This window comes from Fringilla coelebs (genome assembly GCF_963513975.1).
Source record: "Fringilla coelebs genome assembly, chromosome: 6".
Lineage (NCBI taxonomy): Eukaryota > Metazoa > Chordata > Aves > Passeriformes > Fringillidae > Fringilla > Fringilla coelebs.
Genome location: NC_140034.1, coordinates 6,355,609 through 6,368,838, shown reverse-complemented (window position 1 = coordinate 6,368,838; position 13,230 = coordinate 6,355,609). Strand labels below are relative to the sequence as shown.

The 13,230-nt window shown below is 42.6% G+C and overlaps 1 protein-coding gene across 1 annotated transcript; it reads right to left on the bottom strand.

Annotated features, from left to right (window-relative positions):
- Positions 1 to 3,680: 3,680 nt before the first annotated feature.
- SNAPC1 (small nuclear RNA activating complex polypeptide 1) lies at positions 3,681 to 12,292 on the bottom strand. Its single transcript, XM_084208321.1, has 9 exons — positions 12,148 to 12,292; positions 11,282 to 11,441; positions 10,106 to 10,246; positions 9,549 to 9,653; positions 8,468 to 8,626; positions 7,988 to 8,062; positions 7,314 to 7,376; positions 6,266 to 6,404; positions 3,681 to 4,069 (listed from the first exon to the last, which is right to left on the bottom strand). The coding sequence occupies exons 1-9, from the start codon at positions 12,273 to 12,275 to the stop codon at positions 4,041 to 4,043; spliced, it is 999 nt and encodes a 332-aa protein (XP_084064447.1). The 5' UTR covers positions 12,276 to 12,292; the 3' UTR covers positions 3,681 to 4,040.
- Positions 12,293 to 13,230: the final 938 nt, after the last annotated feature.

Sequence of the window (13,230 nt, the reverse complement as noted above, 5' to 3'; positions counted from 1 at the left end):
TTCTCTGGTGCCCAGAGACAGGACCTGAGGGAATGACCTGAAGTTGTGCCAGGGGAGGTTTAGGTTGGATATCAGGAAAAGGTTCTTCCTCCAAAGGGTGGTCAGGCACTGATCAGGCTCCCCAGGGCAGCGGTCACCAAGGCTGACAGAGTTCAGCATCTGGACAAGGCTTTCAGGCACATGGTGTGACTCCTGGGATGGCCCAGGCTGGGCCAGGAGTTGGACTTCAATTTTTGTTGTAGGTCCCACCCATCTCAGGATCTTCTACAATTCTAAATCCTAAGTGCTAGAAGAAAGACAGAGCTCAGCACTTTTTTAAATTCCTTGTAGCTGATAAAATTCCAGGAGCCCCATTTCCAAACGTCGGGCTGCAGATGGAGGAGGGAAATATTCCATTATCTGGCTTAATCATGTGCCCAGATTTGAGGACCAGGATGAAAATGGGCTGAGGAAGCCACTCAGCAAGCTTTGTAAAATGTAAATAAGCAACTGCAGATGCAGAATGAACTTCAAAATGAAACATTCCAGACAAGAAGGGATAAAATACCAGTGCCATTTGAAGAAACATGCTATGCAGGTCTCATGTGATGAGAGAAAACACTCTGCATAGAGTCCAGTCACATAAGACATTTAAGTATAACACCAGAATAAACCTCAAAGCATCTTTTAGTCCTTTAGGATCAGGTCTACCTTTAGAATCTTAAAAAACAAAAAAAGACAACAAAAAGAAAGCAGCCTGCTTTTGATTTTAGTCTGAAAGAGAAATGAGTGGAACAGTCTCTCCAGCTTTGCAATGTGTCTTTATGCAGATGGTGATTAATTAATTTTTCTCTGTGCTCACTACAGTAGAGATGTGCAATCGTAGCTACACAAATTCACTTAATAGGAGAATTTCACATTACACAATCTGGCCTTATAACAAACAGCAAAATCCCTTTTACTGTAGGATTCTCCAGTTATTCCAGAGGTGATACCTACATTGACACAAAGCTGTACACACAGAGATCTCCCCTGGCCTCCATGCCATTTGGAATTTTTTCACATCACTCTCATCTTGCTGTTTCAACTTCAGTTTGAAGGCTGCAAAAACCTCCAGGTGGAGCACAGCTACTTACAGGAGCATTCCCGAGCTGGTATTTGAGATTAATTTGTCCAATCTTTTGCACTTACTTGGACTTAATTAGATCTTGTTGGTTGCTTTAATAATAAGAATATAAAAGATATTGTATACTTTCACTTAAAGAGTTTCCAGGTGTTCAAGAAAAGACTGGACATTGTACTCAGTGCCATGCTCGGGTTGACAAGGTGGTGATCAGTCAAAAGTTGGACTCAGTGATGCCAGAAGTCTTTTCCAAGAAAATTGAATCTGTGATTCTGTAAACAGACGTCACCTCTAGGTGTTTTAGGTGCATTTTGCTTTTCATCACCCACATTATCCTTGCAAACACTGAGCACTGGCTCAAGCCTCCACTAAGAGGATCTTTTTCACTTTTGCCAAAGAAACGGTGATTACTTTTGGATGGACAGTTGTGCACCTACCTCAGAGAAGCTTCAGCCAAAACATAACTATTCAATTTATTTCTGAAAACTGTAACAACATCCAGATACACAGTATCATATGGCCTCACTCCTATCCACCAGCACAGCTGGAAATTAGGCTGGCACTACAGAGATTAAATTTCCTAGCAGACTTTAACCACTGCAGTAGCTGAGGCTACAACCAGGAGAGGATTTAAGATCCCAGAAAGTCTACTACTATTGTTACTATTTGGATTTCCAGAATTATTGTTGAAGGGTATTTTTTAATGACAGCTGCTTGCTTCAATGAAGCATTTTAGGAAGTCCCTCTCCTGTTTTTCAAAGCCTGTAATTGGCCATCAGACTGCAGCAAGGGATTTTTTACTTTTAAAGATTACACCAGCATTGTGAAACTCTGCTTACAGCTGCCTCTAAATTCTCAGGATTATTGTTCTGAAACATCACCATGCATACATCAGCAGTTCTAAGTTTATTCTCAATCATGACTTCCATTTTCAATCTATGTCATTTTATAAACAAATTACAGAAGATTTGTTTTCATGATTACAATATGAAAACAATTTCTAGTCGAATGCACCCATCCTTGTGCCTAGCCAAGCCTTTGCATGCTTTGTACATCATTTGCAGAGGAGTGCAGGGAGGACTCATGACACTGAGTATCAAAAATTGTGAAAAATTCCACCCCTTACTCAGCTCTATGGATGGCTCAAAGGTGTAAGGAGAGGCAAATGAGATGGTCATGTTATGAAAAAGTGCCACTGCAGGCAACAGTATTAAACATGTTCCTTAAACATGTTACTGAGCAAAAATAGTCTGAGTAAGTTTCCCTGTGAGATCTCCTCTGTTTTTTTTTTTTAACTTCCTCATCAAAAAGTAGAAGAAATGCACAGAGGCAAGGTTTGTGCAGGTAACAGAAAAGCACAGGCATTGTCACTGTCAGAAAACTGGAATAAAACCAAGTTGTTCAAACTTTACATAAATGATACCTCCAAAACATTCATAGCCACAGATGAGTCCTTTCAAGAAGACCACATTTGAACCATCCACAGCCTTAGCCCAACCTCAGGCCAAAGAGGAAGAGTGAATGATAAACCAGAAAAAAAGGGTAGAAACTAAATGGATGTATGATGACTTTAACTGTGTTGTTACTGGTATACGGGTTTTTACTCTGTGTAGAAGTATTCTTTTTCTATAATAATTAGATTTGAGCTACAAATGACTTTTGGATTAGACCATCAAGACTTTGGTTACTCAACTGAGTATCTGACTGTTCAGTTTACACTGCAGTAAGGTTTGGCTTTATTACAAAGTGTTTCCTCTTTTCTCATTAACAAGGTCAAGTGCAAAACTGGCACATCATCATCAGCTTTTCCAGTGTCAGACCTCATTTTGGACCATTCCTCCTTGCCAACCAACACATTTAATATGGAAACCTTTGATAGTAAAACCATTTTTATCTCCATTTAAATGTTTTTTTCTTCTAGGTAAGAGCACTTCAGTTCCTCTGGCCTTTGACAGTCATACTACCAAACTAATTAATTCAAATTAGGTTCTTTCTGTATTCAAAATCTTTCAAATTTCTAATTTATATTTTTTCCTGTAGAAAAGGACACTTAACTCCTTTGCCTTTCTTGAAAGAACAGCTGTGATCAACTGGAAATATTCCAAGGAGCGTAACTCCAAATTCCTCTTAAACTGTTGTGGTCAGATGGGGATTTTTAAGGCTACAGCCTTCCAAGGCTGAGTGACACAAATTCTACTGGTTTTAGTGTTTACAGAAAATATTCCAGCTGATGATTCTCAGTCCATTTGCTGCTTCTGCTGCAGTGTTGCCAAGCAAATATTTCCCCATGCTGTCCCTTCTCTCAATGCTGAGATCCATGTTTATTTCAGCACGCACTTCTTTCACTCCTCTCCAATTTATAAAGATCATTTTGAATTCCAGTCCTGCCCTTGTACAGCTTAGGGTTATCTGCAGAATTAATGAACACCCTTTACACCTCCTTCCATTTTAATACACAGTAACTCCAGATCTGCTGGAGACAGGGCACAACAAAAAGCTTATCAGCAAGTTCATTTTCACATGTGTGGGATCAAACCATGATAAGCAGTGAAGTTTACACACCATAAAATGGAGCAAGCCAAGTGTGAAAAATAATTTATTGTACCAATTTTCAACAGTCAATAATCTTCTGTTCAGAGATAAAGGATTATAGACATGTCTTACATGGGCAAATATTTTCTGAGCCTTCTCTTTCCAGTTCAGCCAGGACACAGCAGCTTCAGTCTCCCACAAGAAGCATTCACTTGGTGAATAAAGGCACCACAAGACAGCTGAAGTATCCCAGTCACTACCAGTATTCCTGCATCACCTGTGGCTCTGGTCCCAAACACTTCTTTTATGTTCAAAGGTATCCAAAACAAGCACTTGGTATTACCTCTGACCTTTTCATTTTGTCATTAAATTAACATTAGTGCTTCTCCAGCTGGATCCTCTAACGTCATCTTCTTCTCTTGGGGAGAGATACTTCTGAAAGAAAATAAGAGAAGGGTTTTTTACAAGTTTTTAAATCCATCTTCCTTCATGGGAGTTGTTCAAGTAGAATGAATTCTATCTAACACAGAAAATCCACTAGATGAGCTCTTGAGATCCCCTCCCAGTCCCTCTCCCCATGATTTTTAAATATGAAAAAAAAAAAAAAAAATTTCTGGATTCAACAGCACACTGTCATTCAAAGTATCAACTGAAATTCCATTGATGAATATTGTCACTTACTCCATCCTAAAAGCTTTCTGCTCCTCACCAAGACCTTTCAGATTTTGCTGTGAATTTGACAAATGGAATACTCACAAAATATCTGAAGAGACTGCTTATGGGTATTTTTAATACTTCAGAATTTACTGGAAAATTCTGAGAAATGGGAGAATATCCCTAATTTGGAAAGAAACTTTTTATCCACAACAAGTGAACAAGTGAAGGGAAAGTAAACAAAGTACAATATTAAATGCTCCATGGCACCCTCAATCTGAGCATTTAAAACTGAATGAATTCCTACTGTCTACAAATAAAAGTGACCAGAGAATGTAATCTCACTTCAGTACTACATGCTCCTTTGCTTCTAAAACCAGCAAATATAAATATACAATGTCGCTAAAAATGTACTTTAATACATTTAAATGTAATGAATTGTATTAAATATCCCTTGTATTACATATCCTTCCATTCTGGATAGTAAATTAACTGCAGAAGATTCTTTATACTGTGCCATGTTCTCAAGCAGCTGAGAACAGAACCTGAAGCTTCTGAGTTGCAGAGCAGCTCGCTATCATCCAACATTGATGCTTCTGCAGAGCAACTCCACTGTAACCTTTGAGCAATCTGCTTCACAATTAAAATTACATTATTTCCAGTAACCTGAGTGACAGCAAAGCCATTCACTCCCCATTCACTTCCCAGAGTCCTCCCCTGACAATGTCAGATAACTTCCAGCACAGCAGAGGATGCTATTGCTGTACTGGAGCTCAATCCATCAAACACTGCCCAGCTGAAAGTAAGGCTCGAGAGGGACCTTCTCTCCCTCAACCAAGGTGAGGGCAGCAAGGGCTCCTCTCTCCAAAGTTCACAGAGTTACCAGAACAGGCATCTTCTGCAAGTGGGTGACTGACCAAAAAAATCACTTTTCCCTACACAATGGAACTCCTCAAGACAAACTTGTATTACAGAAGAATGAGACTGCTTTAAACTGGACCAATTTTAACTCTGAACACACTATGATGAAATCTATGTAGAAAAAAATTATTTTGGAGACTTTGCCATGGAATTTCAAGGTTTCAATATTCATGCAACAATTTACAGGCTAAAACCAAATCTAGCTTTTGCAAGGCAGCAAGACATGATCCAAATATCAGCTTTAGTTTCAGAAAAAACCAGCAGAGGGATATTAAAACACAAGTCACTGGTTTGCTAAAATTCCAATTATTGTTCCTCCTTCATCTGAGTCCTGTTCTGTGATTATTGGCATCCCAATATGCCGAGTTACAGTTTCCTCTGCCACTTGCATTTCACCTGCAGACAGATTTTGAGGAAAAACTGACAGCTTTTTTTTGCTTCTACATCCTTCATTCAGCAATTAAAAGATTGCTCAGTGCTATTCTTCTGAGATGCTGTCAAATTCTGCAGACAAACCTACTTTTCACAGTACCTTCCATATGGCTCACTAAGAAACCTTCAACAACAAGTAATTAACACTACCAATTTAAAGCAAATTAATCACCAACTTAGTTCAATAACTCACAATGCCCTTACTGCTCCAAAACACTTCATCTACTCTCTTAAAGTCAAGCAAAGGCAACACTGCCTAATGCTCATCTCTGAAGAGGGTTTCGTTTCCTCAGTAACTTTTCTTCCCTAGCAGAGGCTAAGCAGGTCTGAAAACTGAGTTTGGAATTTAGAAATTAAATTCCCATCTTCAAAGTAAAGACAATCCAAAAAGGAAGGACAATCCAAAACCATTTTGCTGTTTAGTTTCATTTAAACTGTAACAAATAAGGAACAAAAAATTTAGACAGCAGAGCAACTTCTACCAGTTGAAGAGCTGGATATCAGAAAGATAATTTCCTTAGAAAAAGTAATTTCTCAGTGAGAACACCGAAATTTAACCCAGTTAGCAAAGCAATGGATAAATTTTACAAGCTCCTCAGGTTCATGGATGCAATGGAGAAGTACCTCTAACTTCTGAAGAACCTCTCCTTGCTGGCTGTGGTGTCCTGCTGGCTTTTTTACTTCGACCTGGAGACTTCCCACAGCTGGGCCCTGATTCAGAGGATTCCAACTGCACTTGCCGATGTCTCCTGGATTTGGAAACCTGAATGACACAAAAAAAGCTGAACTTCTACAGCCAGATCTTGCTGTGTGTCACTTGACAAACCAGCAGGGACCAAAGCCTCAACTTGATGTCAGGATGGAAAAGGGACAGAAGGGGAAAGAGGGAGGGAAGACCCTCACTAGTTGCTGCTCTTCAGTTTTAACAGGACAATGTCCTTCTATGATTTAATGGGTGCATAAATTAAAATGCAAATAATGAAACATTCATTAATTCCCAATCCATTCTATGTTATTACCAAACAAAAGGCACATTTCCAAAAACTGCTGCTCTGTAAAGCCCCCTTACCATCATATTTTGCTGAAGTGCCTAGAAAGCATCACTGCACATTCATGAGTCTGGAGTGATATAAAATCCAGACCTGTGTTTCATTTAATGACACATTTTTCAATATGAGACTTTAATAAACAGAGAAAGTTGAGATGCTTCTCATAGGACTGCTAAGAAAAAGACAAACCAACAATACTCTTTCAAGGGAGAAGCTACTGAAACAAAGTTTTCCAGAACGTGAAACTGACTTTAAACTCCCATTTTCACAGGCATCTTCCAAGATTCCAATATCAAAGATACAAAGAATCTGAGCAATTAAACTCTCACATATTTTTATACATCTTCTTAAAATTTCATCTACTTAAACAGAGAGTAGATATTAAAAGATACCCTGCAAAGGAAAATCCCCTAAGCAAGGCCTTATCTGCATTGCTCCATAAATCTAAGAAGAGTAAGAGCTTTGGGTTTCCCTGCTGTGTTAGGAAAACTAAATCATTCAAAAACTGAATAACAGACTGCAGTTTTAACTCATTCCTTCTTGACCCAACATTTATATTAAACTGGTACTTAAAACTGTTCTTGAAAAAGAAATACATCCCCACTATCAGTTTTCATACCCACCTCAACAACTGCAGAATAAGACTTGTATTTGATTCTGGCCAGGGCATTTGCTCTTTCAGAACCCTGTAAAGAAACAAGAGTCCTGTCAGAAAATATTCTATTATAGCAGTACTGAAATATTGCATCAGGCAACCACCTGAGCAACAGCTCACTACAGCTGTAACTCTGCAATTAGTTCTACATAATTTCCATGCCACCAAAATGGTACTTCAAGGAAAAAAAAATTCATTACAAAGACAGAGCATAATTTTGGTTGCCTTCACTGTTACAAAGCCCAGGAGGAGAAAATTCAAATTTGAAACTTCAAATCTTACCCAAATTCCAAGCAGACAAGTACAACATGAGACAATTCTATAGCATAAAAAAATGAATATTGCCTTAAGCTGAAGCTCCAGGAGCAAGTGTAAAGGAGTTTGGCCAAGAAAACAGCTCTTTTCCCTCCTCACCTGAGAGAGACTTTTTATGGGGATCACCTAAGAGCTGTCACAGCAGTGAATGCTCACAGCTCAACAGAAAACAATGTGAGTTAAAAACAAAACCAAGCAACCAGCACCACCAGCTGTCCTTGGACTTTATTTTGACACCATCAAACTTTGACTTACACTGCTTAGCCTGAGATCTGAAGTCAAAAAATGAACAGATCTGGCCTGTGCAATGCAGCAAAGTTTCCTTACCTCTGATTCTAGCCAAGTCTCCTCTTTCTTTTTGTTTTCTGTTTCGGGAGTTACTTCAGCATTTCGGAAAAATTTCTGTGGGGAAGAAAAGTGGTTTTTTTTAAACATCTGTGATATACAAGACAGCTAAAATCCAAGAACTGCAAAGAACAACATAAGTATTTACACACATGTCCATTTTCTACATCTACCTTACATTGTGCCCTTTCCTTGCTCCAGGAATGTGTTACAGAGGTATTTAATGAAGTCAGATCTTCAAGGCTTCCCTCTCAGCAGTCAGTTGTGGTATCCCAGAGACAAGACCACCCACAAGTCCTTCCTTCCATACCACATCCCTGCCTCAGGTTTCACACACTGTAAGCCTTCAGTGTCACAGTTCCTTTCCCTTCAGTCTGAGATGTAATCACATCAAGAAATCCAGTTCTTACATGTTCACCCAACCTGCTAAGGCCCCACAACATAGTGGTTGGTAGTACCTACCATTCTGTTCTGCTGCCATTGCTGATGTTCCAAGGTTATGTCTTTGAGATTAACCACAAAGTCATCTTTTATCAAGCTCAGGGCCTTGTCTGGCTGGGATTTGTCAGCTGAAATGACACACTTCATTTTCTGGTAGTGGTCGTGAATATTCATCAGTTCCTAAAATTATTTTTTTAAATGTAAATATTTTTTTTTAATTTATTTTTTTTTAAAGTGTCTTTCAGGAAAAAAAAGATTCCAGCAGTAAAGCAATATTAGTCCTCAATGTACAAACCCAGGGTTATAGAAACCATTCTAAGGAGACCATGGGACAGGAGGAATGTTAGAAACTCATTGTGGTTAGATTATTTGAGTTTTAGAGCCAAGGAATCCTGCTAACCAGAACTGACCCATCAAATAAGTTAAAGAAGAAAGAGTATCTTATATTATTTTAACTAAGAAGGTTTTTCAGGGCCACTCATCACACACAGTTCATTCTGATACTGTGGTTTATTTTCAGGAGGAAGCATTTTACTTCACAGATTTCTGTAACAGTGCAGTCAACCTTACTGATACACATTTGAATGAAAAAACCTGCAAAGAAAGTTCGACCACTGAGTGATATAAGAAACTTTACCTGGCTTTATATCAGAACTTTTACCTCACTTGAATGAATCAAGTTTTTATCAAATGCATCATATAATTTAAAAAAAAACCAAAAAAACAAGGTTTGAAAGGAGAAATAAAGGTGGGAGAAGGCCATATTATCACCAATATCAATCCTGCAACCTGCAGATATATCAAAACAAACATGATTCCCCCCCTTTTCCATTTTTCCCTAAGTGACAATTAACCATTTACACCCTTTTACATCTTACTGAGGCAAAACCACAAAACATTAGAGCATATTTCAGTATTGAAAAAGGTACCACAATTCTTCCAAACTAAATGCCACATTTCTGAGTGTCTGGTAAAATTCCCTTAGTCTGCACTCCACAAAAGGATAAGACTGCTGATTAGAGAAGTTACAGCTCTTGGACAACAGAGAAATTAACACAAAACAAACCCCATTGATTAATCTGTAGTTTAAAGGTTACTGTACCTCCAATGCATCACTAGTGATGACGCTGTTTACTCTGTTACTCGGGTCCTTAAATTCTTCTTTAAAATAATTTTCCTCAATCTTCTTCTTAGTTCTGTAGGTCAGCTAAAACAAGAGGAAATGTTTGTGACCTAAAAGAAAACTTTAAATGGCACCTCCTCTTGAGAATTCCTACTGCACATCCATCAATCAGGAGATGGGAGATACTGAAAGGCATAAAACCACATAAAACAACAGCTTTGCTGTCACATGCTCAGAGGCAGCACTTTTCACAAATTATTGTCTAGTTAAGAATTTAATCCAGCACCTACACTAATTTCTCCAACTGGTAAGACATCTCAAATCCATCAGGAACATTAGATACTGATAAAATATTTTCAAGTGAGAAGCATTCAAACATCCTCTAAGCTCTTCATCACCTACCTATGTAAAGCCACACATATTACATTTCAACACAGCCTCAAGGCTGAGCTAACCACGAGTGCTACTGAACTGCCAGGCATCCAAAGATGAGGGTATTTTGTTTAAAAATGTAAGTCATTAATGTAATAACTCACTAGCTTTGGCATTGCTGTGAAATGGAAGGCTCTGGCAAGTCGCAGTCTCCTGAAGATATAGACTGCATCATAGTGCTGGGAGTCAAGCAGATCCAGCTGAAATTTCAGGATTTCAGGCCAATCCTTGAGAGCAATTCTGATCTGCAAAACAAGAGTTACACACTGTTAAACTGAGATTACAACCATAAAAATTAACTGAGCTCACTACTGTGATCTACAGCCTACTGTGATCTGACTACAGACAACACCTGCATGTCCAGAGCTGCAGAAAGGATCCCACTATAACATTTGTTATTACCATCATCATTTTATGCACCTAAGATCATTATCATGTCACTTTCTTGGACAGTGACATGAAACACAAGTCCTTTCTGACATTTGAAGATATTCATTCTGCACATTCTGAAGTGTGTGAAAAATAGTCTGCACCTGGGACACCCCCCTTCACTTGTGATTAGGAAACAATACTCACAACCAGGTTGTGCTGCCACTGAAATGCTCATAAATGTTCTCTTTCCCTTATTTCTTCCTTTCTCTCCTGTCACATCCAGTCTGCCCACTTTCTTTTCTCTCTGGTTAACTTTCTGGATAACTCGTGTACCCTCTTATAGCTGCTATCCAGCAGTGCCTTTAAAATTGCCTAAATTCATCTTCATAAAAAGTTATTGATTCCTCTGAGGTCAAAATATGAGACATCATGGCATTATTGTAGACTACTCCAAATTCAGTTTGTTATTTAAAGAATTTGGACTCAATTTTGCATATGCACTCAACATAAATCACAAAGTTCCTAAGTAAACCACTTCTCCTTGCACTGAGTTTGTAATTCCTTTAGATATTGGTCTCCTACCCTAAAAGCAGCAAGGAGGGTGTCATTCGCCCTCTCAACCTATTTGTGAATTCCTTTTCTGGTTAACAGGAAGTGTAAACAATTCAGTCTCCATTCTGTTGGAATTCTAAAGAGTAACTCAGGCTGTAATGGGGTTCACCCTACAGCTGGTGAACACATTCTCTGTCTCTGCATTTTCCAGTAGCTTCCAATCTGGCTTTAAGCATTTTTATTTTGAGAAAGCGAGAGGAATGCCCTAACCATTTATGATGACAAAGCAGACAGCAGTGAACCACATATCTTATGCTTAAGATATGTCCTGAGAATAAAACCTTAGGAACAATTACCTTTTGTTTTGGCTGACAAAGCTGGGCATTATAGAGCCCATACAGAAGGTACAGAGCACCAACTCGGATCTGGAAGGAGTAGGGGGGAAAGAAGTACTGCTGGGCCAGATCTAGAGTCTTCTTTGTGATCTTATTCCTCTCCAAAGCTCTCATTCTACCACTAAAGCAAATTAAAAAAAAAAAAAAAGAAGAAAAGCAGCATGTTAAACAGGTAAATATAAAACTGCAGAAAAAAGCTTTAGATGTTTTAAAAATAGAGAATCATTTAATGTCCTCAGCTGGAAGGGACCCACAAGGATCACAGAGTCCAGCTACTGACCCTGCAGAGGACAATCCCAAGAATCACAACCTGGCAGAGTTCAAGAAGAGTCTGGACAAGATTCTCAGCACAGGCTGTGACCCTTGGGGTGACCTGTGCAGGGCCAGGAGCTGGACTCCATAATCCGTGTGGGTTCCTTCCAACTCAGGATATTCTATGATTCAGTAAAACACGCACGTCCTGCGATCACACTTTTACATCTCCCGAGGATTGCACCAAGCTGCCTGCGGAGTCAGCGCTCAAATCGCACACATTCCTAATGCACGAAATACCCTGAATTTAAAACTCTCTTCCATCATTAGAGAGGGACCGATGCTCCACTTTCTTTAGAACCCAGCCAGGCAACATTCTCCCCGAGCCAGGCCTGAGGGGGCACACGGCTCACCCACACCTCCTTTAAGGCTGGCCGTACCACGGGAGGAAACTGAGCACCGGGGGCTGCGGGCCTGGCGAGGGGCAGGAGAGGAGAAGAGAAGGCGCGGCCCGGCCTGAGGGGCGGCCGGGAGCCACCTCCGACATCCCCTCGCTCCCTCCCTCCTTCACTCACTAGAAGATGGTGTGGAAGCGGCGCTCCCGCCACAGCTCGGCGAAGCGCTCGAAGCGGACGGTGTCTGCCTGCTGGAAGGCGCCGAGCAGCTCCTCGCAGTCCTCCTTCAGCCCCGGCAGGGCGCTCATCGCGCCGGCTCCGCGCTCACCCCGCGGCCGCTCCGCGCATGCGCTCCCGCACCACAACAGCCGCGCGGCGCCTGCGCGCGGCCCATGCCGGGCGGGGCCGGGAGGAGCTGCCCGTGCTGCCCGTGAGGGAGCGGGGCTGCCCCGACCCGCTGCGCTCCCGGCGCTCGCTGTGTGTGGCGAGACCCCGTCAGTGATGGGCGCTCGCTCTGCCCGCCCTGGGCGTTGTCCCGCTCCCCGCCACCGTGGAGAGCGAGCCCGGTCCACGGGCAAAATGCCTCTCTGAGCAGCGCATCCTTGGGTGGTCCCGGGGCGCAGCCCGCAGGGATGAGCGGGGTCGGGCGGGATGAGCAGCGGGCAGGCGCCGCTCTACAACAGCCCAGAGATCCTGGGGACGCTCTCGAGGCGCGGGGCTTCGCTCCCCCGCCCCAGTCCCCGCAGGCGCCCCTGGCAGCGAGCTCGGGGGCCGTGACCCGGCGGGCAGGGGAACAGCGGTTCCCCGCGCGGGGGGTGCGCCCGGCGGCCCCGCGGAGCGCCCGCGCCGCGCGGCCGTGAGGACGTGACACGCCGCCACGCTCCGGTGAAGGGCCGCTGCCGGCCCCCTGCGCCGGTCCCCGCTGCTCCCCCCGGCTGTCCCAAAACCCCGGCGGCTGCGGGAGCCCCGTTTCCGCCTGAGCGAGCGCGGCAGGCAGGGATAAGCCGGCGGCCGCCCCCCTCCCCGAGCGGCGGGATGCCCTGCCCTTCCCTGCCCTGCCGTGTCATATCGTGCCGTGCCGTGCCGCCCGCTCCCCGCATGCACGGCCACACGTAGGCGGTCGGGGCAGCGGGGCGGGCGGGGAGGGGGCCGCGGCTGCCGAGCCGCACGTAGGGTGGGTGGGTGCGGCCTCGCCGGCGGCGCGGAGCGGGCGGCGGGGGCTCCCCTGCCCGCGCTCCGCCGCGCACGTACAGAGAGGGGCGA